The sequence below is a fragment of the Sebastes umbrosus genome, chromosome 11 (genome assembly GCF_015220745.1).
Source record: "Sebastes umbrosus isolate fSebUmb1 chromosome 11, fSebUmb1.pri, whole genome shotgun sequence".
Lineage (NCBI taxonomy): Eukaryota > Metazoa > Chordata > Actinopteri > Perciformes > Sebastidae > Sebastes > Sebastes umbrosus.
This window is the reverse complement of record NC_051279.1, coordinates 16,659,659-16,683,747: the sequence shown is the minus strand read 5'-3', so window position 1 is coordinate 16,683,747 and position 24,089 is coordinate 16,659,659. Positions and strand designations below refer to the sequence as shown.

The 24,089-nt window shown below is 40.5% G+C and overlaps 2 protein-coding genes across 4 annotated transcripts in view; one reads left to right on the top strand and one right to left on the bottom strand.

The window, feature by feature from the left end:
* adam22 (ADAM metallopeptidase domain 22) overlaps nucleotides 1–24,089 on the top strand; it is a 74,180-nt gene that overhangs the window by 19,279 nt on the left and 30,812 nt on the right. For all 3 annotated transcript variants that reach the window (XM_037784183.1, XM_037784181.1, XM_037784182.1), the window contains exons 4-6: nucleotides 2,990–3,056; nucleotides 10,931–11,013; nucleotides 14,249–14,312. In XM_037784183.1, coding sequence (XP_037640111.1) covers nucleotides 2,990–3,056; nucleotides 10,931–11,013; nucleotides 14,249–14,312 — 214 coding nt within the window. The remainder of the gene's footprint in view (nucleotides 1–2,989; nucleotides 3,057–10,930; nucleotides 11,014–14,248; nucleotides 14,313–24,089) is intronic.
* Nucleotides 22,523–24,089, bottom strand: part of cldn12 (claudin 12) — a 4,368-nt gene continuing 2,801 nt past the window's right edge. The window contains exon 3 of the mRNA XM_037784185.1: nucleotides 22,523–24,089. This exon is cut by the window's right edge and continues 523 nt beyond it. Coding sequence (XP_037640113.1) covers nucleotides 23,764–24,089 — 326 coding nt within the window. The 3' untranslated portion in view covers nucleotides 22,523–23,763.

The following is a 24,089-nucleotide window of genomic DNA, read 5'->3' as shown; positions in this document are numbered from 1 at the left end:
TGTGCGTGTGTGTGTGCACGCTGATGTCAGGGGGTTCATTTGAATAATATACGGTGTATCATCTTTGGAAAACTTTTACTTCCTGACAGAAAGCTCAGATAATATTTGAAAAACACATGATGTGTCTGTCTTCAAAAGCAAAACAATTTCCTATCATCAACGATGACTCATTACAGTAACTGATTTTTCTTTGCTTTCAACAGTCTGTCCTTTTGTCAAACATATCACTGTTTTTGAAATGGTGGATATAAAAAAATCTATTAATAATACCTTGAGCTGATTCGTGCCAAAACAGACTTATAAATTGGACATCTTTAAGCTGCATTATCAAAATTTTTACAAAAATCAACATTTTGTGAAATACCTTTATTTGCTTTCTTGCAGAGAGTTTGATGGGAAGATTGATCCAACTCTCATGTCTGTATGCAAAATATGAAGCCACAGCAAGCAGCTGGTTAGCTTAGCATAGCATGAAGACTGGAAACGGGTGAACAGCTAGTCTGGCTCTGTCCAAAGATAACAAAATCGTTGTGTTTTGTCTATGGAGACAGACAGACATTAGAACATGTCAGCCTGCTGCGCCGTGCCGCGCTGCGCTGTGCCGCGAAGCTTTGAATACCTTCAAATAGTTTTCACCGAAGCTTCGAAGCCCAAACAATGGTATTCAGGACAGCAGTTTTTAGCTGTATAGTAATGTTCTAATGTTTCTCCAATTTTATTCATTTTTTCATATCTTAAAGGTGCTTAACACGAAATTCAGAACATATCTATTGCCTCCACACGGCTCTCAATATGGCGACGGCTTAAAGGGACTGTTTGTAACTTTTTAAGCGTATAAATGTAGCGGGTCGCCACACATGCGCGCTCGCATATGCGCGTTCGCGTGTGGCCGCTGCCTCTCCTCCTCTGCCTGCCTGCCTTCACTCAGAGAGCGCGCGCTTTCTCAGCTCGCTCCACCTCTAGACGTGAACGCGCGCTCACTCCTCACTGCAGAAGAGTTAGTTTAGCTCTGAGAATATCTAGTGAATATTCAGTGGACGTTTTGCAGAAATAAATGCTGCAGCTCCTGCAGACCAACAGAGGTTTCCCGTGTCTTGTGAAGTGACGGAGCTCCTCAGCTAGTAACGTTATCGTCTCGTTACCGACCGGGTGCCGGTGTCTCCCTGCTCCCTCCGGCTGCGGGCGGAGAGAGCAGGGAGACACGCTGCAGAGCCCCGCTGCATCACCCTGCGCTGAGGCAGTAAAAGCCAACACTGGGATCAGATCTAAATCATGTTCATGGAGAGACCTTCGTCTGGTCAGCTAACATTACTGCCAAGCAGCTGAAATATAGAGTGATATTGTGGTTTTAGCTGACGTGTGTCGCCTCACTGTTTTGAGCGATGCTCGTTCAGGTATATTTAGAGCGAGCAAGCGCGAGCTCGACGCTGACTTTCGTGGATTTCACGGCCACAGGTGTCGCTGTTAAGAAGCATTTCTGAAAGTTACAAATAGTCCCTTTAACAGAGCTAACAGTGTTTAGCTGGGGGGGAACCGGAGGGTGGGCGTTACGCTTCTGCGACAACGCTGTGGGTCGGGACAGCGTTATCAGCGAGCGTAGTGCAGAGCAGCGGCAATTAGCTAGCCAGTGGGGCAAACACACTGGGACCGACATACATCTCCCGACTACTTAAGTTGTTTGCTGCTATATTAACGCTCGGAAATTTTGAATTTAGCACCTTTAATTAATGTAGTGACATCGCATTTTCCCTCCGTCATTGTAACCTCAAACTGCTTATGTGACACTGAAAAAGAGGCTGGCGGTTTGTTTGGTGAGTGAACAAGGTGAAAATTCATCCCACCTACTCGTTGATGTCTGGATGTTGACAGGACGTTGGAGTTGATTGATGGCTCTCTGGTTCAGTGCGGCTAGTGGGCTGTTCAGATACACCGCATAGCGCATACTGTTTCGTTTGCACATTTTTATGTCAATTCCTGGACGCTGACTGATAAACAGTCTTGCCATTGATTTAGTTGTTTCGGAAAGTATTTCAAGGCCGCTGATTCAGCAAATGTATACTAAAGTTGAATCTGATAGAATGAGTTTGTTATGCTGATCGTACTGTTTGATTTTTATGCTGCTGTCTTCTGGTGCAAGGTTGGATTTTATTTGTTCTTAGCATTTGCATTGTGTGTGTGTGTGTGTGTCTTTGTATTTGTGTGTATACAAGCCTCAGATTACTGTTGGCTCTGGCACCGCTCACTGAATGTAAATATAGAGAAATAAAAGCCCACTTCTACACTGCTTTGTGTTTATGTGTGTGTGTGTGTGTGTCCATGCTCAGGTCATCTAATTGTGAGTTAAGAGGCTAAAACCCTTTAACTGTATAATATATTTTTTTAAAAAGGCTGAAGAAGGGACAAATCCTCATTCATTTACCGCATTCCTGTGTGTGTGTGTATGTGTGTGTGGCTTTATGTGCACTATAGCTCATACATCTCTGTCTCAGATTGGGCCTGCAGTGTGTGCCTCCGTTGGGATTCTTGGGTCCAGCTCTGCTGAGAAAGCATACAGAGACTGATTTCCTCTTATTTATGCCACTCTTTCTCTTCCTTGCTCTCTCAATTTATTTCCTGCCTCTTTCCCATTCTGCCTGTGTCACTTCTTTTACTACTTACTGACCTTCACTTGTCCTTCATTCCTTGGATAGTCACACACACACACGCACACACACGCACACACACACACACACACACACACACACTAGACATTTTCTAGAAGGCTGGATTTGTATAATTGTGTTTGTGTGAGTTTGTGTGCTGGAAATAGCCTTGTCCCCGTACGCTGGTCATAATTAGCCGGGCTGATGCTCTGAAGCACCGTGCTGCAAAGCCTGAATACAATCATCCTATAAAATACAAGCTCGCCTGCATATCTGAGTGACACTTGAATGAAAAATCACACATTTTCTAACTTTAATTCTCTTTTTTCTTTCCTCTCTGTTCCCAGTGATCTGCTGTCTTCATGCTACGTGGAGAGGCATTTGTCAGAAAAAGGGAAGACTGTCGTCACCAATGTAAGATTCTGCAAATCATCTCCCCTCATGCTCACTCACACTTTCTTTATTAGACTATTCGCAGTTAGAATGAAAGCTTCAGTGTTTTTATGATTACGCCTGGTAATTACCACGATGCAATTTGTATCTGGTTATGTGGATAAAGATTAAAGCATTTAACACGACCTGTAAATGCATGCAGAACACATTGCATTCAAAATGCTTCTGGATCAGGCAAACCACACCTGGAGGTGATTTAAACAGACTGTACATTACCTGCTCAGTACGAAACAGCAGACAGACAAAGTTAGCAACTAGCTGGTGAACAAACATACTGGAGCATTTAGCAGCTTAAAGCTGCCTTCACTTGATAAGAAATTTGTTCTTTGCTCACCGCAAGGTAGGGTGCAGACTCAGAGCCTTGCACAGGCTAAGGCCAGCGCAGACATAATATGTCATCAAAAAGTGAGCAAGGAATGCCATTCACTGTTTCTAGGCAACAACAACTGAAGCTATTATCTAATTAGTTGCACTTTGAAAGGTCAACTGCAACCAAGGTCAAAGTTTGTCATGTTTAGAAGTTAACCCCCAAGTTGCGAAAACGTGCGAAAACCCAACGGCCTATCCTGACCTTAACCATTCGAGGTCAATTCCTAACCTTAGCCATTTCGCCGGAGTTTCACAACTTGGCTGGTTACCTTCTAGACACGACCGTCAAAGTTGAAATAATTTGAACTTTGAGCGCAGTGCTCAGTGGCAATTTTGTGCGGTGCGCCACGTCAAGGGTAGCGTTTCCGTCTATAGTCAGGCGGCGCTGCTCTCCACATAGGAAAAAAATCGCACAGCCAGCGCAGAGCGATTTTTGATCATGTGTGGTCTTAAGAGCCATATTTGGTTAGTGTAGACCGAAAGCAGAGCTAAAAGGAGGGAGAATATTGGAATGACATTTTTTAGGTGGACAGAAACACAACTCCAAGTGAATGCTGATGTTACTCATTTTCTGAGTACTGTTTGCTAACATGTTAGGAACGAAAACTTTATAAGGAGATAATATGTAAACGCCCTTTAAGATAAATATCTCTCTAACAAGTTGAAAAGTCACCTGCTATAATTCCGCCTTTTCCTGCTATCTCAAGCAAACCCAGCAAAGCCTGTAGCTGTTTGCAAAGGTAAAATAAGTCATCCCAATCTCATGGGAATGCGTGTACTGTAAATAGCACAACATTACAAGGACATTCTGCGTGTCATGAGGACACCTTTTAGGCTTTCTGCATTTCATTTGTACGCCGCTTTTCACATGTCATTTGTACGCCACGCAACAAAACTACGGTAAAGTTTGCAGTTAAGCAACAAAACCACTTAGTTAGGTTTAGGAATAACATCATGGTTGGGCTTAAAATAAGTACATAACTGAGTAAAATTCGTACAGAAACCACATAACAGAAGTACTCAAAACACGTCACAAATGTAAAAAAAAACACGTCAAAAACGTCACTAACGTTACTTACAAAACTGGTCTCGAACATCAGTCTCCTTGTTGAAAGTCCTGTGTTTGTTGGATCCAGCCACCTCCCCTCCCACCCGCCATAAGTAGTCTTTCTCACTTTTTCTTCTACGTCACTAGCTCTGAGCGTAGCATATTAAGTGGATGCGTTTACATTGCAATCAGTACAGACTACATGGAGTACAAATGACACGCCAAAAACATGAAAGGTGTTCTTATTGCGTGCCAAATGTCTTGTGAATTATCTCGTCATTCATACATCCTTTTCATGCGACAGGGCTGAATAAGTAGAGCCCGTACAGCTGCATCACTTCCACTGACCTGGGATGCACCATGTTTGTTGACAAGTCCACCAGCTCTACCTGCCTAATATGCATATAGAGATTCAATCACAATGCAGGCAGAATTGAGAAAACAAGAACCCTTATATCCTAGTATCGTTATACAGATCACACGTTAGTACCAGGTGTATAACGTAGCAGGGTTAAGTTTACTAAGGTTAGAGATAGACCACGCTGTGATGCTGAATCGGCTCCACTGAAGATTTGTTGCCAGCTGTGAGTTGTACGGTTGTAATTTCCTGCAGACCGCACAGGTTCTTCTCCCTCCCTGAGCCTTTTATTGGTTAATCAATGTTTTACTTTGCACACACACACAGAAATCACAGCTCATCCTGCTACCCAGTCTTCGTTCAGCTTAGATCCAGAGGACCAAAGTGGCCGAAACCTTTAACTGACATGAAATTAAGATTGCTGTGATAATCCTCTGAAATCTGGACTTCAGTTACAGGACACCCACTGAGCCGTCATGTTATATCACATAAGTGGGGGGATTATAATGTTAAGGATTTATCCAGCTAAGCAGAAGATTAGTGAGATATTAGATACTTTACAGAGAATGATCCAAACTATTACACCACATATTGTGTGATATAGTCACTCGTAATTAATTCACCTTGTAGATGAATCTCCAGAATGTACTGTCTGCAAACTCTGATGTCATGCTTTCTGTTTTAAATAGTGGCAAGAACAAGAGGCACTTTGCTTCTTTATTAATGGTTCAGGAAGGTTAATATGAGACAAGCTGCTTTTTGATTCTCTGCTCACTGTAGAGGTCGAAGGTCATCGTAACACAGCAGCTGTTCTAACAGGTCCACCTCAGAATCATCTCTGCTCATGTAGTACATAGGTAATACAGGTAGTACACACCGCACTGCTAAACGTGGTAGCAGTTCTTGCTTTCTGTCCACAGTTAGAGTTTATTGCAATGAATGCAGGACAGGAGTGCCTGTTTTTGGCCAATTCACCAAATGAAATGCTTGAGAAATCAAGATACGTCATCACCTTGATGCAACATTTTTGTTTATAATTGTTTATTTGCAGGGTACAATGCACATTATTCAGCACAGACATTTAAAAAATGTAAATGTGCAGGGGTTAGCATAACAGCTAATTTGCTCCGTAGTTCCAACACTATTAAAAAGTGATGAGTGAAAACAGATGAAAAACATTATAGTAAGTAAGTAAAACTTTATATATATATAGCACCTTTTTTCCCACTTTGTTTATTAGTTTTCACATAAAAAACAACATTTTATATATATAAGTACAGGAAAACATTTTTCTCCTTTTTTTGTTAGGGAAACAAACAGACAAACAAAATCAGGTATAATAAGATAATCCCCATATTAAAATAATAATAATAATAATAATAATACATAATAATAATACAAAAATAATAATAATGCAAAAATAAAAACAGACATAAACAACAACAATAGACAAGGTGTGTGTTTGTATGTGTGAATGGTAGTTTAGAGTAAAATTCTGTGATGAATGATGAAAACAAACCGTACTACAATCTAACAGCTGCTCAAGCAGAAATGTAATGATGACCTTTTTAAACACAGGTGCATAAGTGCTTTACAAAAACATCTATAAAATACACTACCAAGCGCATACAGGAAAAAAAAAAGGGAAAGCATACTGCAACCAGTTACCACACAGGTTAACCCCTGGACTTAAAGGGACTGTTTGTAACTTTTTAAGTGTATAAATGTAGCGGGTCGCCACACATGCGTGCTCGCGTGTGGCCGGAGCCTCGTCTCCGCTGCCTGCTTACCTTCACTCAGACAGAGCGCGCGTGCTGGCATACTCGCTCCACCTCTACTATACGTGAATGCGTGCTCACTTCACACTGCAGAAGAGTTAGTTTAGCTCTGAGAATATCTAGTGAATGCACAGGGGACGTTTGTGCAGAAATAAATGCTGCAGCTCCTCCAGACCAACAGAGGTTTTCCGTGTCTTGTGACGTGACGGGGCTCCTCCACTTGTTACGTTGTCGTCTCGTTACCGACCGGGTGCCGGTGTCTCCCTGCGGCTGCCGGCTGCGGTCGGGAGGCGATAACGTAACTCGTTGAGGAGCCCCGCTGCCTGAGCCTGCGCTGAGGCAGGAAAAGCCAACACTGGGATCAGCAGTGATTCATGGAGAGACCTTTGTCTGGTCAGCTAACATTACTGCCAAGCAGTTGAAATATAGAGTGATATTGTGCTTTTAGCTGACGTGTGTCGCCTCACTGTTTTGAGCGATGCTCGTCCATGTCTATTTAGAGCGAGCCAGCGCGATCTCGACGCTGACTTTCGTTGATTTCAAGGCCACAGGTGTCGCAGTTAACAAGCATTTCTGAAAGTTACAAATAGTCCCTTTAAAGGAAATTATTATAGTTACAGAGTTATAGAAAAGCCAACTTAAAGAAGTGGGTTTTTAGATGTTTTTTTAAACTAGTCGTAGTATAGCATAGCATTATACATAGAAAAGTTAAATATAGTAAATATAAATATAGAGAAATTGATCACAACCCTTTGTCCTAACAATTTTAATCAAACAATATAACCAAGCAAGTATCAGACAGTGAAAAGAAGTTAGAATGAACCTTTATAAACACCATATACTGTTTAAAACTCTCCATACCGGACAGATTACATCTCTGCAGGATATGAAGAAACTCCCATCAGCAGTCCTGCTCATTAATCTTCAGCAGTGCTCACAGTGACCTGATACACCCAGAGATGTTAACAAAAGCATTGATGGAATAAATCAGTACTTTTTTAAATAGTATGATAAAACCTCTGAAAGCTGAAACATGTTTATTGTTTCATTGTCCTGCAGCCCCGTGTATTAAAGTGGTACATCAAGCGTGATTACATGCACAAATAAACTCCACTTTCTGTCTCATGAATAGTGAAATAAGATATATATTTGTGTATGTCTTTATCCCTCTTCATTATCTAATTGCTAAACTTTCACTGACATTCAGAGGGCAGAGTGTCCTACTTGTTTTACCAACTGTCTGACCTCAACCTTTTCATTGTGCATTGTGTTGTCCAGATTAGATGATTAATTACTCTTATAGGTGTCTAAGGAGATCACAGATAAAACACACACACACACACACACACACACACACACACACACACAGTGAGGATGTACCCACGGCGCTGGGTTTTGGGTGTTTCTTGCTTTGATGAGAAGTGGAGCAGAAGGTTCAGGGCGACAGGGGGAGGAGGAGAGACGCTGGGATAGTAGAGCACAGCACCACTTATAAATAGCCCCTCACTGTCTCTTCATCTCACACTCGCTCTACGTCTCTTTACCCAACCTCTCTCTCTCTCTTCATCTGTAGCTCCATTTAGGTTCATCTACCTAACTTATACAACTTATTTTGTTGCAGCCCACTCATATGTTTTATCTCTCTGTCAGTATATTCAATCCATCTTCCCTCTCTTACCAGTAATGCACTGCTGTTATCTCTTAACGCTTCGGTCTTAATTGTCAGTTCTGGCCAGCTTGGATGTGGAAATATAGAGACAGATTATAGCTAAGAGTGACATATTGGGCCTGAGAGAAAAACAACAACAAAAATCTCAGCATGACTGATGCAATTTCACTCCAATAATGATGAGTTCATCACACATTTGTATTACTGTACATTTATGAGGACCTCTTTTTACTACATTAGCTCTCTAAGCACAAACTGTAAAGTGTGTAATGCTGCATTCACATGGAATCAGGCAGACGGCAAACCGGATGTCATTTTAGTGGACGAGAGCAGGACAGCGAAATTAGGTGAGGCCGGCAGAGAATACCGGCAACGGTATAGACAGTATTGTCGACCAAAGTTAAAATATTTAACTAATATAATAATACTTTTTGCCGTCCTCCTCGACAGAATTTACAACCGGATGTTACGTAGCTCCCTCACACTGAAGAAAGTTGTTTAAGCTTACAATAGAGAAAAACTGCATTTTATAGCTACGTGCAATAATTACATAAAATAGCAGACACAAAATAATTTAATTTAATATATTTTATTCCATCACCATAGCAACACATCGTCATACGTTTTTTTTGTTTTGCTGTCCTGCCATTTCGTCAGACTATTTGTTTTTCCCGTGCCGTCCAGAAGGTGTTATCTGTGTTTCCATGTGAATGCAGCATAATTACAATTCCTGTAAACCTCAAATAGCTCTTTAATCTCTTTAATTAGGGGGAATCTTAAAGGAATAGTTTGGCATTTTGTGAAATACACTTTTTCATTCTCTTGCTGAGAGTTGTCTGCACAGTAAATATAAAGCCACAGAGATGCTTTGCTCAGTTTAGCACCAAGAATATAAACACAGGGAAACATCTGCTCACAAGTAAACAAACCCGCCTGTTTTGTTTACTCCACACAAAAACAAAGTGCAGGACTGGGAGGATGTTTCAACACAGTAACTTCCTGGGGTTTCCACTGTTTGTCTAGCAACTTCTTAGTGAAGATTCCAAATAAGATGTAATGTATCAATATCGATTATTTTTAAGATTGAGCGAATACATTTTTTTTCTTTAAATGTCTTGTTTCGTCAGTCCAAAACCATATATAAAACAGAGAAAAGCAGGAAATCTCCATATTTGAGAGGCTGAAAACAGCATTTTCTACCATTTCTTCATGAAAAATTACTTTAACGATTAATCGATTATTAAAATAGTTTGCGATTAATTTTCTGTCGATCGACTAATGCCGCACCCTGACAGGGAGTGGAGAGGTCTCTCATTGCCCTGAAGGGGATTCTTTCACAACAATGACCCGCTAGCTTTACATTATCCCGCTTATTACATGGCTAATTACTTATGAAATCAATAATTTTACACAAAAATGGTCCACCAGAGTCCAACATCAGAACTGCGCCCATAGCAACAGTCTGATATACATAGCAACGGTCTGCTATAAAAAAATAACAGACCACAGAATGCAGTGATTGACCAATCAGAATTGAGTATTCAACATAGCTGTGTAATAATAACATTTAGACACTGTGTGCTTCCAACTTTATGGCAGCAGTTTGGAGAAGGCACTTTACTGTTTTAGCATGACAATTCAATTTGTCCATGAAAAAGTCCATAAAAAATGTTGTCCCGTGTTTGGCTGACGTGCACAGAGCCCTGACATCAAACCCAACATTTTTGTGATACATTGGAACACCGACTGCAAACCAGGCCTTATTACACAACATCACTTTAAGGCTCTTATGGCTCAATGGGAGCAAATTCCTGTTCCAAAAAACTTGTGGAAAATGTCATCATAATGTCTGTAGTTCAGGTTCTCACATACTTCTGGTCATGTAGTTTAACAAACCAAACAAAATCCTCACACAAACCAATAAGACGGGCACGTCCGGGATGAAGTCCACGGAGAGAGCTGGAGGTAGAAGTGGACGTAGCGGTGCGTTGCTGTGCGCAGCATCAGACTGTAGAGCAGGAATTGATCCACTGATAAAAGCTGCGTTTCCTCAGGGAGACGGGCTTCCTGCCTAATGGCTGTTAGGCAGCGAGAAATGGACCAGGAAGAGATGGCCTGCAGAGCACTTAGACACTTAGACATCATACACGTCTATAGAAAATAAATGTGTGTTTACGCTCGCAGAGAGGAGAAGAAATGCATACACGCATATAGACAGACAGAGTATGAGTGGTCGACGGCGAGTTGAGACCGAGATGGAAAAACTTTTACTAGCGGCTGCTGCTGTGGCTTCCTATTGTGGGTAGAAGTTGGGATGGAGGACAGAGAAGTCACAGAGCGGTTAACACACAGATGGCTGGATGTGAATGTGTTAAGCTCAAAGTGCAAAGTACCACACAAACACATAAAGATACAGTACACGCACATATCTACACTAGATCATACTTGTGCTTGTTAGCAAATGAATGCTGTGTGATTGATCGCTCTGAACTCATTTCCTGATGGAACGTGGTAATGAAAGCAGCGAGTAGGATACTTCGCTCTCTGTTTGAGTGTATAATGCATTTTAGGAGGAATGATTTTAATCTGTGAGTGTTTGTATTTTGCTCACAGGGTGGAGAGCACTGCTACTATCAGGGCAAGGTCAGAGACGTCCCTCGCTCCTTCGTGGCCGTCTCAACCTGTCACGGATTGCAGTAAGTACAAATATTCTGTGACTTTATACGTGTGCATGTGTGTGTTTTTCAGCCAACATCGCTGCCTCTGTGTGTCCAGGTCCTCGGCCACGCTCCCATTTATCCATTAGGCCAAAGTAATTAGTTTTAGCCGGCCCTTCTCTGTCTCTCTGCATTTTTCGTTGCACAGGTTATCATTCACAGAGACAGGTGCTGCTCAGACGTCTTCTCTTCTCCTCCTAGCGGTGGTATTTTTAGAAGTTTGTGCTCTGAAGCAGAGAGACGGGTCAGAAACAAGGCCTGCTGGGAGGAATGCATGTACACTGTATAGGAGTTAGTATATGTGTGTGTGTAGGTACTGTATATACGAAGAGAAGAGAGGCAAAAATGTATTGTGGTACTGAATGTCAATACAACACTTGCATAAAAAGACACCCGTGAATAATCAGGTGTAAAACATGCGCATGTATTACAGTTTTTCACAGTTGCTTCCACACATTTCCTGAAAGAGAAACAGTGTTTTGCTTTATGAAGTATTTTGCTAAAACACCGTTCACATCTGCACATTGTTGACAGTTTAAACTATTTAATCTAATAATCCCTCTCAGTTGTTTCTGAAAACATTACTAATCATTCTCGATCCATTACGCCTCATTAATGCTTGATTCAGTCCAACATATCTCCCTTCAACACAACGTCAGGCTAAATAAACCAAATAATCAGTGCAGAGAAATAAATTCATCTAATTAATAAGGCGAGTGGGCGAATCAGATTGATAGTTGCTGAAGAAGCTAAACAAAGCTCAGGCTTATAATCACGTTTGCATATTTCATGTGATTGTGGCAACATGTTGGAAAATGTGTCAGCACAGCAAATTATGTAGCGGCAGAAGTGAACACACAAAATAATGAAAACAAGGCCGTGAATTAATCAAACCCAAACAAGGTGAATGTGTTGCAGTACAGTCTCATATATATATATATATATATAAATATAAATATATATATACAGTCTATACACTGTATATATGACAGAATAGGATGTGATCTGTTATTTCTAGAAAGACAAAATTTTGATTCCTGACTTTAAATTAGTCCAAACATTAGTGTAGCATGTTATAATATTTCTGTCATGCCTGTATTTTTATTATATGTTGCAGTAATATTAGAAGTTGTAGTATATTTTTAATGGAAGTAAGATTTATTTGAAATCTCAAGTTTGGTTTTTTTTATTCCTGATTATTTTTTTAAATGTGGAAAGAAATACACAAGCTGACATTATAAAGGAGACAGAGACACACCCATAGTATGCCCTGCGTGCACTCATTTTCTTTTGTGTGTGTGTGTGTGTGTGTGTGTGTGTGTGTGTGTGTGTGTGTGTGTGTGTGTACGTGGGTGAGAGAGAGACAGTGAGAGTGAGGGAGATAAGGGAGTGCACAGTGGTGTCGAGGGGTTAGACATTAGAGGCAGAGTATTTCCCTTTTGCTGAGTCAGGTATTTATCATAATATACATCCTGCTCTCTCATCTTTCTCTCTCTCTGTCTCTTACACACACACACACACACACACACACACACTCAGAAACTTTACCCTGCAATACAATAGGGTATTAACAGCATACAGCAGGATAGTGCTTTCGGCAGACAGTTAACCATTGACTCATGTTCATATTTAGCGCATCCTCCGTGTTCTACATCTGTGACTGAAATGCAAAACCTCCTACTGATTAAGAAATGACCAGCCTGAACATTACATGATTTCCCATAAAAGTTAAAATTTAGAGACTGTTAAAATCTGCTTTTAATTCAGAACAACCACTAGTGCAAAATGATGTAGTGTAGCTTAGCTTTAAAGTGTGAGAGTGAACCAAAACAGAAAAGTTGAGCTGAAACTCATTATAAAGCTCCGTAAAGCCGAGGAGAGCTGCAGATTCAGGTGATAAATCTCTGTAGGTTTATCACTACGAGCGATCCCTTTCACATTGTCATTTGATACATTGTTATTATCAAAACATATTGATTATAGAAGTATTTCTCTAGTCTATAACATTGAAATTCATGACTAAATAAGCTACAATCAAAGGTAAAGTATGGGAAAAAAACATCCTTATATGTCAGTTATGAAGAGTTTGATTGAGAAAGTAGGTTTTCAGGTCCTTTAAAGTTCAGAAAACACAGTTGAAATCAGCATCACATGTTTCTTTTGTGAACTTACAATAAAGGTTACATGTTACATTCTACTCCATACTGATTTACCCAAATACACTTTCTTTATTTAAGATATATTTACAGTTTTCAATTTCACAATGACAAAAAATATTGAATGGACAAACAAAACAATACAGGGAAACACAAACAGAACAAAGGGGGTACACAGTAATATACACTTTGATCGGTGTTTACTTTCTTTTTTCTGTGTGTGTAATCTGCTGTAAGTGCAATGTTGGACCAATGTTGAAGGTGATTTCTTTGTGTTGAGGGCCAGAAAGAGATAGAAAAAAAGGCAGAGACAGTTGGCAGAGAGGACGAATTGCGTGTTCCTGCAGTGTTTACCCTCACGACTTTACAGTTTGACCCGACCAATCTTCTAAAAGCTTCAGATAAACTTAATTACTGGATGACGTCCATTTCTGTGCACATGCGCACACGCTGTTGGCGGACGCAAGAAGACCTTCAACCAGTTGCTAAATGACAAATTGATCCCTGACTGTTTAAAACGATTGCTTGGTCAGAATGACGTGTGTTTGTCGTGGCCTCTCTCATACCTTCATGTGATGAATGTATTTAGAGTTTTTAAGTGCATGTGAAGTGAAATGTTAGAGAGGACCATCATGATTTGCACTGATTTTCTAAGTTGTCATTGGTCAGCCAGTTCAAACTCTTAGTTACTGTTCCAGAGATAAAATCCTTCGGTGACCTTTAAGTTATGCTGTGTTGGGGGAATCTCTGAGATGATTGGATGACCTTTTGTTTCACATTACCCTCCACCCCTCCTAAGCCGTACATGTGCCAAATAGAGCAGGAATACAGCAGAGGATTCTGTCCAAAATTGCACCTCATAGGAGTGCACTACAGTTATTATTCTGACAAAAGATAAGAATACAATAAAACCCCTCTGGGCAAGCGCTGAAATGGCTCGTCCATCACGCTGATGGTTGAGGAGGAGTTGAATTCAGATGCATTATTTCATTTAGTGATGAATAAAACAACAGCGACTGGTGTTGATGTGCCCTCCTCTCTCTCTCTCTCTCTTTCAGTGGGATGTTTTTCGATGGCAATCACACCTACATGATTGAACCTGGAGGACAGGGCAGCAGCAATGTAAGTACTCTACACGGAAATGTGTGTACTCTGTAGGAGCTGGTGATGGCTCCCCCTTGGTGGATTTATCAATTTTCCTTTCTTCCATCGTGTCATGTCCAGCTGCCTCTCAGCCTTGTTGAATTTTCCATGGTCAGATATTGTTACATCATTTTCTACGCCTAGCTTGCTCACTTGCTGTATGTTAGGAAGGGGTGTCAGGCTTCAAGTAATGCATTTGTGTCCAGCAAGCCAGATCAGGGACCAATCAGCGTCCTGTGAGAAGCTACTGCAGCTATACGGGCGTGGCTTATAGTTGTGTGATGTGACACGGAGAGGCGATTGTTGGTTCTAAACAACAACCTCCTGAAGAGGTTAGTGTAGATGCTGCGATAGAATCAGTATCAGCATATCAGAACTGGAGAGTATTTCTTCATTGAAAAAAGAGCAAAGAACGGTATTGATGGTGATGTTTTCTTCCGACTAGCTTCAGCAAGAGTTTGATTGACAGAGTCTTTTTTTGAAGTGCCTGCCCTTTTCCAAACAATTTCCAATGACGGCTTCTCGGATGGTTCTGTGTAACAAGCCATCTGGCGTATCAGGTTAGGGGAAAATGAACCTCTGGCGTGAAAATACTGTGCTTAAGGACTGTGTCTGCAGCACATGCTAAATGGTGAGAATAGTTTTCCTGGTTATTACAGGATTCAAACAGGTTGAGACTGAGACAAAAATCAGAATCAGTTACAGATCACACACCAGTCGTCGAACCGTTGAGTGCGGCCCGCTGGTCTCAGGACAGAGAGATTTGCTGGGTTACAAAGCCAGCAGACAGCAGAAAAGCCTGCAGCCAATTAAATAATAACAATTACAAGCATTATGCTCGGAACGAAAGTTCAGATCTGAGATTGTCCAAAGACGCCTTGAGCATGAGAGTGAAAGAACAATCTGCTGATACTGTGAGTGTGTGTGTGTGTGTGTGTGTGTGTGTGTGTGTGTGTGTGTGTGTGTCTGTCCATTCTGCTCTAATTAAAACGTCCAGAAGAAGTGTGTGTCTGGAGACAAGATAGCCTGGCAAACAGAGCTGCTTGAGATTCATTCCCATATGACAGTTTTAGTGCCAACGGTGTTGAAAGAATGGGTAGAGGAAATGAAGTGGATGGACAGATGTGAAGAGCAACAGAGGGGTGAAAAGAGGAATGTTACCTGAGAAAAGAGGGATGAGAAGGAGGCCGGTGCAAATTAAATGTAATTAGATTGTTTGTCATTATAACTTCTGCAGAGAAACAGTAAAACAAGACAAAGTAATGGTTTCTAAGGTAACATTTTATTTTGATAGACAGAGAAGGAATGAGAAACAATGCTTCAGCCCACTATGCTTATTTCACATTATGTCACGTCTCTCTCCTCCCCTCCACTTCTTCTTTGACTCCCTCCTCTTCTGGCCTCTTCTTCGTATCCTCTCTGCCTCCGTCAGCCCTCTCCAGCGTTTTCTGGAGAGACTGAATTATTCAAGCGATGAGAGAGAGATCTTAACTGCAGCACTCGTCTTCAGAGATACAGTATCTTGGGAGTCTTTTTTTTGGTTATTCACACAGGCTCAGTGACATAAAATGCACATAAAAACTGGAAGTGATTCTTCACTAGTTGTCATGCCAAACATCTGGCCAATGCACTGCTGCATATCAAATATAAAAAATACGGCAAGACATCCTGTGGTAGCACATATACAAAGATGAAAATTATTTAAAGCTACAAGCCTAAATTTTTCTTACTTCTTCATCCTCCACAACATTTATTTGACAGCTTTAGTTACTTTTCAGTTGCAGATGTTACGTACAAAATCAGCCCGGTCCCCTAATTTTACCTTCCCATACAACTAAACTGCAATCTCAATTACGTTTGGATGGAAACACACACAGGACTTTACCCCCGGAGACGGCTGTTGGTGTCCCGTGTGAAACTAAAAGTCACTGTTCACTTATTTTTGTTGCAACGAAGTAGTTGTGTTGCATTTTTGTTTCGTTTTGTTTCAATGTCGTAGTCATTTTAAGCCAAACCATGATGTTTTTTTTTTTTACTAAACTTTACTAAGTAGTTTTGTTGCATTGGTTGTTTTGTTTTGTTTCAATTTACAACATTAACCATGTGTTTAAAACTGTTTAAAACTGCAACAGTAATCCGGGAGAAAATACGTTTCCCTCGAAACGTAATTGGGGGAATGCAGCATTCCTGCTGCTGCTGCTACTACTACTACTACCGCTGCTCCTACTGCCTCTACCACTACTACTACTACTACCACTACTACTACTACTACTACTACTACTACTACTACTACTATTACTACTACTACTACTACTACTACTACTACTGCTACTACTACCGCTACTACTACCGCTGCTCCTACTGCCTCTACCACTACTACTACTACCACTACTACTACTACTACTACTACTACTACTACTACTATTACTACTACTACTACTACTACTACTACTACTGCTACTACTACCGCTACTGCTACTGCTGCTCCTACTGCCTCTACCACTACTACTACTACTACTATCACTACTACTACTACTACTACTACTACTACTACCACTACTACTACTACTACTACTACTACTACTATTACTACTACTACTACTACTACTACTACTACTACTGCTACTACTACCGCTACTGCTACTGCTGCTCCTACTGCCTCTACCACTACTACTACTACTACTATCACTACTACTACTACTACTACTACTACTACTACCACTACTACTACTACTACCACTACTACTACTACCACTACTACCACTACTACTACTACTACTACTACTACTCCTACTACCGCTACTGCTGCTCCTGCTCCTGCTGCTGTTCCTACTACTTCTACTATTACTACTACTACTACTACTACTACTACTACTACTATTACTACTACTACTACTACTACCACTACTACTATAACTACTACTACTACTACTACCGCTACTGCTGCTCCTGCTCCTGCTGCTGTTCCTACTACTTATACTACTACTACTACTACTACTACTACTACCACTACTACTATTACTACTACTACTACTACTACTACTACTACTATTACTACTACTACTACTAGTACTATTACTACTACTACTACTACTACTATTACAACTACTACTACTACTACTACTACTACTACTACTACTACTACTACTACCACTACTACTACTACTACTACTACTACTACTACTACTATTACTACTACTACTACTACTACTACTACTACCACTACTACTATTACTACTACTACTACTACTACTACTACTACTATTACTACTACTACTACTAGTACTATTACTACTACTACTACTACTACTATTACAACTACTACTACTACTATTACTACTACTACTACTACTACTACTACTACTATTACTACTACTACTACTAGTACTATTACTACTACTACTACTACTACTATTACAACTACTACTACTACTATTACTACTACTACTACTACTACTACTACTACCACTACTACTACTACTACTACTATTACTACTACTACTACTACTACTATTACAACTACTACTACTACTATTACTACTACTACTACTACTACTACTACTACCACTACTACTACTACTACTACTACTACTACCACTACTACTACTACTACTACCGCTACCGCTACTGCTGCTCCTGCTCCTGCTGCTGTTCCTACTACTACTACTACTACTATTACAACTACTACTACTACTATTACTACTACTACTACTACTACTACCGCTACTCCTACCTTCCTCTTCCAGTGTGTCATACAGTACAGTTTCACCATTTAGTTGTAAAACACCAGATCTCAACTGGGCTCAAAGATCTATGCTTCTTATCGTAAATTATATAAAACATACATGCCTGTATTGTAGTTTGTGTTTTTGGAAAATATTTGGCGCGTAGCTCCATTGCCACAAAGTGTTGCTTTTGGCATTTTAGGTGAAGCAATCCTGTCTGCATGACAATGCCGGGTACAGCGCTGTCCCCGAGTCCAGCAATAGCTGTCAGTTTGTCAGCAAACTGAGCTCTGGAAGTCTGCTCCCTGCGGGCGACGGTCCACCGTGACTGTCTCTCCCCCTCCTCTGTATCTCTGGGCTCCTCTCGGTGTATCTCTTTCTCTATTTCACTCTCAGTCTATGTATCTCTTTGACAGTCTGCTTGGTCTGCAAGTTGTCCTCTCATTTTTGTCACACAGATGTTTGCTGCAATACCCTAAGTGCTCCTCATGTATCAGTGTATCAACACACACACACACACACACACACACACACACACACACACACACACATACACACAGAACATTCTGTGCTTTTGAGTTGATTTTAGAGGGCTCGCCCTTTTTAAAAGCTTGTTTGCTCAGTCATGTTCTCCTTATAATCTGAAACAGCCACTTTGGTCAGTAGCATTAAATGCAGAGGCGTTGTGTGCCGTTATGCACCACTAATTCCGGCTGTTATGATCTAGTTGAAAGTGAAAAAACAACATGGCAGGAGTCATGGGGTGTGTTGAGATAGATAGAGTCGGCATGGCTCCTGTCGGCCATATGGTAAATCCATCTGCCCTTCTTCCGCCAAGGCAGAAAAAGTTATGCAGGACATTAGCTAAGTGTGTCCTGAACAAGCTGCTCTCGTCACTTATGCAGCTGAACTTGTTTTAAAGTGTCTTCTTGTGTTTTGTAAATGGGGTTGTGAACAAGTAGACTACAGTTGTGAGCAATGCAGAGCGGCAAAATTAAAGTCCACAAGCTAAGAACGTGATGTACCCGGGCGCTACGTGGCTGATAAATCTTGCACTTCTTGATCGTGTAAGTGTCTGCGTGAGCGTGTGCGTGCAGAAAACTTGGAGCGAGGATGTGTGATGCTGACTTGCATATGCAGCAAACACCATATGTTTAGCCCTCTTGTTTTTTTTGGACACCTTTCCAACCCCACCTGCACCTCAGGGCCCCTGTGGCTACATCCCAACAGCTCTGACTATTCACTTTCAGTGAGGACGGAGACAAAGTACAGTGCTGCTGTGATTTGTTGATGGTGCAGTGACCAAGAGTTCAGTGTTGCAGCACATTTAAACTTTGAAGGCAAAAAAAGACCAAGACAAATCAGTATGATCATTATAAACGATTAATTGCTTAAGTCATTTATCAAGCAACAAAGCAGCTTGTCCCATTGTTGAACAAAGTGTGAAACAAAAATGATTGAACCTCTGTTTGTGAGGATGCTGCACCTTTATGATATAGAGTAGGGCAGCACAATTAATCGAATATTAATCGCAATCACAATTTTGGCTTCCGACAGTTAAATGAACGTGATTGTCTGCAGTATTGACGTTTAAAATGCGTGTTCTGCTCATAGAAAACTCTACTGCATATCAAATCAAGTGCTACCTAAACTAGCAGCCAGCCGGCAGCCGGTGATCAAGATGTTTTGGCTTCACTTTTGGGTATAGATATTATCTGTTTTGATTCAATTGAAAGCATAAAATTGTTTATCTAGCTCTTAATGTTGCTAATTTTGCTCTCAAAGTGCACCAGATTGAAGCATTTAACTTTAAAAAGTAGCTAACAAAGAGGTAGGGTGAATATTCCTGTAGTTTTTCATATTGCAATGTATATAGCAGAAAAAACGTATTGCAATGTCAGTTTTTTCCATCATCGTGCCGCTCTAATTTGTACATTAACAGGAATGTAGTACAGCATGGAAGTGAAAACAGTGCTCTGTTTATTTTAATGTGAAAGTGAAATTAAAAAAATGCTGTCGCTAAAATCAAAGAATAATCGTGAAAAATAATCATGAACACAATATTGAAGAAATTAATCGTGATTATCATTTTGGCCATAATCATGCAGCCCTTATATAGAGCACTTTAATGATGTGGTGAACGGGTGTAAAGTAGGCTCATGTTGAGGTTTTTGAGGCTGTCTGTGGTTTTATAATTGTCTGTTTATTGATCTGATGTATGGCACATGAGGAATTTCCAAAAGGACTAATAAATATCTATCTTTCTATCTACTAATACTAAATAATCGATCAACTGCGCTGCGGATGGACACTATTCTCCCACAATGCAATATACACAAAGGAAATGGAGGAATTGCTCATAGCTGGAAAAAAACTATATAGGCCTACGGTACTTATAAATGAATTGTGGATGGTGGTGAAACAGCTTCAGAAAGATCTTGGGAATAAAAAATAAGTAATCAATCTTGATAAAGACATTTTGCTTTCTATTTGTGAAGCTTAAGGTGCATTTCTTTGTATACTAACTGCTAAAACAGTAGCCTATACTATGATGATTAGTATGCAGTACATACTGTATAACATTTGCTAATCAGCACTAAACACATAATACGGCTGAGGCTGATGGGAGTGTTAGTTTTGTACGTGTATTGGACAAAGTGATTTTTGACCTGAGCTATTAAAATTCATCCTCTGGACACCATGAATGTCTGTAAAAAAAAAAAAATCATCTTAATCCTTCAAATAGTTGAGATATTTCAGTCTGGACTAAAAATTACACTCTGATTCCAGCTTTCTCAAATGTGAGAATTTGTGGATTTTCTCTGTTTAAAAGACTTTCAAATTTAATATCTCTTCTTTTTAGACTGTTAGCATTTCTATATTTCTGTAAAATATTCCCAAACCTGGGAGGATGAGTGAGGAAGAGGGGGTGGGGGAGTTGAAGGGTGGAGGAAGGGATGTGTTGAGGGTGGGGGGTGGTGTGTGCGTTAGGTGCCAAGAGGAGGATTTTTTTTTATACTAGCTCAAGCTGGGAAAGAAGCTCAGTGCGAGTTGGAGCTGATGGGATTTAAAAAAAGAGGGGGGTCTCCCTGTGGCCTCAAGCCAACCTCATGTTACTAAACCTGGACCAGTTCATTCACACATGCAGACAGAGCGAATATGAAAACATGTTACCCCTCCCAGCTTTATATTCATGAGCCAGTAGTCTGTGTCTGAGGTACCATCTCCCCTGGCAACGCAGGCTCCGCCCCCGTCTCTTTGTAGCACGACATATGACAGCCATCTGTGTTTAGACCCTTAATCTCCATCTCGCCACACTCCCTGCCGCGTCTATAGGCTGTGGTTGTATTTTTTTGATGGGAACAAAGAAGACAACCGGTCAAGGAAATTATTATTATAACAGTTAATTCAGGAGTAACTGCTGCTACAATTATTGCAAAAGCAGCTATGTCATATGGTCTTATTAATCATCAGCCACTAAATTGTCAGTCAATATGAAACTGTCACATCAAAGCAGGAGTTGGCTTCAATTATGGCAGCAGCAGTTTAGGCCGGTGGCTGTTAATCCACTAGGACTATATCAAAGATAAGACAATACACCAGAGCGCTAAAAGATTCATTTTAATTGAGTGCTCACTGTTCTTAATTGGCTCTGGTTTCTCTCTGGAGCCTCCGATGTGAAAACTTAAATATTTACCCACAGAGCACAAAGTTCAGGGCGACTGTCAGTGAGTTTATTTTCAAAACGTTAATGCATTATTATCACGTTAACTTTGACAGCCCTACTTCAAGCTCCTTAATGTCTGAATATCAGAAATACTGATTCTGAACAGCTCAACTATTTGTCTCACTAGACTGAACAGCTCAACAAATGTAGCTCTTACCATAAACCTACGCAGAATTTATTATAAATTGGGAATGAAGCTGCTAACATTCAGTTGCGTGACATTATGAAAAGTAGATGAACACCTGTACAACATAAATACAACCTTTATGAATGAACTTTTACTGTTAGTCACCTATAGGCAAAGTGCACAATGCAAATGTAAAACAAACCAAAAGGGTACCAGGCAGTGTAAACATAGCCTTAGCATCACTGGTCGACGCATATGAACAACTTTAATATCCCTCAATGAATCAAGTCATCATGACGAGATTACGGAAGGAAGGATGTCATTTTATAGCGATACATTTCTGGGAAACCAGAACCTCACAAGCTAACAATTTATCAATTAAACTGTTAATGTGGAGACAACCAGCTGAAATCATCACCGGAGTAGATATGAGCCGACTCTCTTTTCCAGTTTGTAATTCAGTCTGAAATGTTGCTCAGTTTCACATCTTAGTCTTTTGACAGATGAGCGAGGATGGATAAATTACTCACATGAGTTCTTTCAGTATAAAGGTGTGTCTATTTTTGCTTTGTTGTTGTTACCCCAGCACATAAACAGGCACACACACATACATTGTGATTTATGTTTTAATAAAAACAAAAAAAGATGACAGTGTAGAAAAAACATTTGACCTCAACGTTGTAGAATAACATGAATGCATTAGACTTTTGATCAGTGCTCATTATGCAAAGGCAAGACTTAATCTGTAAAATTGGCTGAATTACAAGTACTACCACCGCAGGACAACGTTACACTTCCAGCTAAGTTGGCAAATGTTTTAATCATCAGTGGACATGTTGAGTGCAGATGAAATGAACAGCACTCATTTCTCATTTCTGTTAGTGTTTTTAACATTACAGTTCATAATTAAAATGTAATTCTACACAGTGATCAAAATGTGCATCTGTACATTACATTTGACACGGCTAACACATTTCTTAGTGCCACAGTTTTTTGACATTAACAATTCGGAAAAAGAAATGATTAAGTAATATGTTAGAAAATACTCAAGGCTATAACAAAGTGAACAAAGGCAACGTACACTGGCACAGTATTCACATAATTAGTGCATTAAAACAGCTGCTCTTCACAGGGCAAAGTGACATTAACAATTCTATGTTACACAACAAGGATATCAACAGGTGAGTTAGTTAATAGTTGTCCATCTAGAACCACGTAATATAAAGTTTTGTTCAGTAGTGATAACAGAAGACTTTCATACTGTAAGCTTTACACAAATGTGACAGGTCATTTGAGTATGAATATAATGTGTCCAACATAAACAAATGTAACAGAAACTCGCTTTTTGGCAGCCATCATCGGGGCTTCTTTAGTCTAAAATCAAGAGTGGGAATTTATATTCATTCACAAATGCTACTTTCATTTTGCTTGTAGTTAGTAAGCTGGTCCATTGGCCACTTCAGCAAGTTAGGAGCTATTGTTAAGTGGTCCTTCTCTGCTGGTAAAACAGTGAAAAAGGCTAGTTGGTTGAGGTGTCTTTCAGTATTTGTGGCTGGAAATGTTTATTTTCTTCCCTTTTTACAGTACTAAGCTGAATACAGTGTTGTTTCCACTAGTGATCTTTGTTTTTAATAAAACGTCATCCTTCATATAGTAACCTCAGGGTTCTTTTGACTGGGTTTCATCTTCTATAATCAGCAATTTACAGACCTAGACTGACTGACTGCATCACTCTAGTGGCTGCAAATAGCTCTCATGTTATTAAACTGTGTTAGCTTTATCAGTGGTCTACTTCATGGAGGTTAATGGACAGAAGCCTTCAATGTGCTGACGATATCAGCCTCTCTTCTCTTACTGTCCCTGTGTCAGCACGGGGATGTCGATCTCTATGGCAGACATCCGTGAGCGGGAGGAGTAGCGTTGGCCTGCGTAGCTGGATGCGTAGCCCTGAGATGGTGCGTAGCTCTGCGAGGGTGCGTAGCTCTGCGACGGAGCGTAGCTTTGCGACGGAGCGTAGTTCTGCGAGGGAGCGTAGCTGTAGGCCTGGTTCCCTCCCATCTCTGAACCATACCCATCTGGGGCAGAAATGTGAGCCATGTACACCTGTGGCGGTACAGGGGCACCCACACTTTGAGCGTAGCCCTGGGAGGTCACATAAGGCTGGGCGTCGATCACTG